Raw genomic sequence first — 1,277 nt, 5'->3', positions numbered from 1 at the left:
AACCATGTGAGGAGCTTCTTCATGTACGTACGAATACAGGTGATGTTCTTCTCCTCCCAGTTTCCATTGTTGCATGTAATTGTGCCGTCTCCCTTCATCTCATACCTTTCACGGCATTCATAAGTTACCGAAGAGTCTGACAAGTATGTCTTCTCATAAAATGTCCTAATAACTGTATTCTTAACTTTAGGTGGCGGGCCGCAGAGTTCAGCAATAGCTGAAAGATATAAAATCAATGTACAACAAAATTAACTGTGGTTTATATCATTCATTTTGAAATTTTTTAAAAATGTAATCAACATAGCTCACGGCTGCAGGTTGTTTTCAGGGCTTCTATATCCCAGACTCCATCATTACAAGGTGGCTGGTCTGTATTAGCTCTGTATCCGTTATTACAATCAATTTCAAAGGTTTCACGCCCTCCAGGTTGTAGACTACGTCTCATTCTTCCATTAGGAAACTCAGGAGCTTCTCCACACAAACTATTTTCTGTAGAGCATGATTACAAACATTAAAACCAATCTTGTTCAAAAACTAAACATACAGGACTTTGATTTTCATTTACTTAACAAAAATAACTGGTTATGTTTTCGTTTCCAAAACTGAGAACACACCACACAACTTTTTGTCTTTGCAGAATTTGAAAAAGTTTGTAACACAGTTTAGCAGTCTGGTTTCAGCAGGCCAGATTTTTGTTTGACAAATAAAAACACTGGGCTTCACACATTTAACTGCAAACTGCACCTGACAATTGATCCCAGACTGCATGATTTATTAAACCAAATGAAGCTAAATAAACATTAGACTTTTGCAAAGCATTTTCCTAGGTTCAGGTTTGTTTGGTCCGTACTCCCTCTCTCGCTGTTTGCCAAATAGACTCAAAGACTGGGTCTCAATTCATGGGTTGCAGCCGACGTCGGCCACTTGCGTCACTGCCCCGCACCGTAGGCTGTCCCAATAGCTGGGTTTCAGTCACTTGGTTTCGAAGGCGGGGCGATCTCCACTGGAGGGCAGGGGGATAAAATGTCTATGGAGGAAACTACTGTAGAGAGTTTATATTGCATGGATTTAGATCCTATTTCATGATATATAACATAGCCAAATTGAGTAAAATTACCTTTAAAAAGTGAATTTAGCATAAAATGATTATTTATATGTTTATAATGATTGTTTATTTAGTAGTGAGTATTAAGTTACTGGTAGTTTAATGTGAACCTCATCTGCGGTCTCATTTATAAAGGATTGCGTGGAAACCATACTAAAAGTGAACGTACGGC

The 1,277-nt window shown here is 38.4% G+C and overlaps 1 protein-coding gene across 1 annotated transcript in view; it reads right to left on the bottom strand.

Annotated features, from left to right (window-relative positions):
* LOC106535782 (complement factor H) overlaps positions 1-1,277 on the bottom strand; it is a gene marked incomplete at its 3' end in the record, with an annotated part of 15,115 nt that overhangs the window by 1,640 nt on the left and 12,198 nt on the right. The window contains 2 exon segments of the mRNA XM_014032864.1: positions 32-217; positions 310-489. Coding sequence (XP_013888318.1) covers positions 32-217; positions 310-489 — 366 coding nt within the window.

Source organism: Austrofundulus limnaeus, unplaced genomic scaffold (assembly GCF_001266775.1).
Source record: "Austrofundulus limnaeus strain Quisiro unplaced genomic scaffold, Austrofundulus_limnaeus-1.0 Scaffold1560, whole genome shotgun sequence".
Taxonomy (NCBI): Eukaryota; Metazoa; Chordata; class Actinopteri; order Cyprinodontiformes; family Rivulidae; genus Austrofundulus; species Austrofundulus limnaeus.
This window is presented reverse-complemented; position numbering and strand designations above follow the sequence as displayed.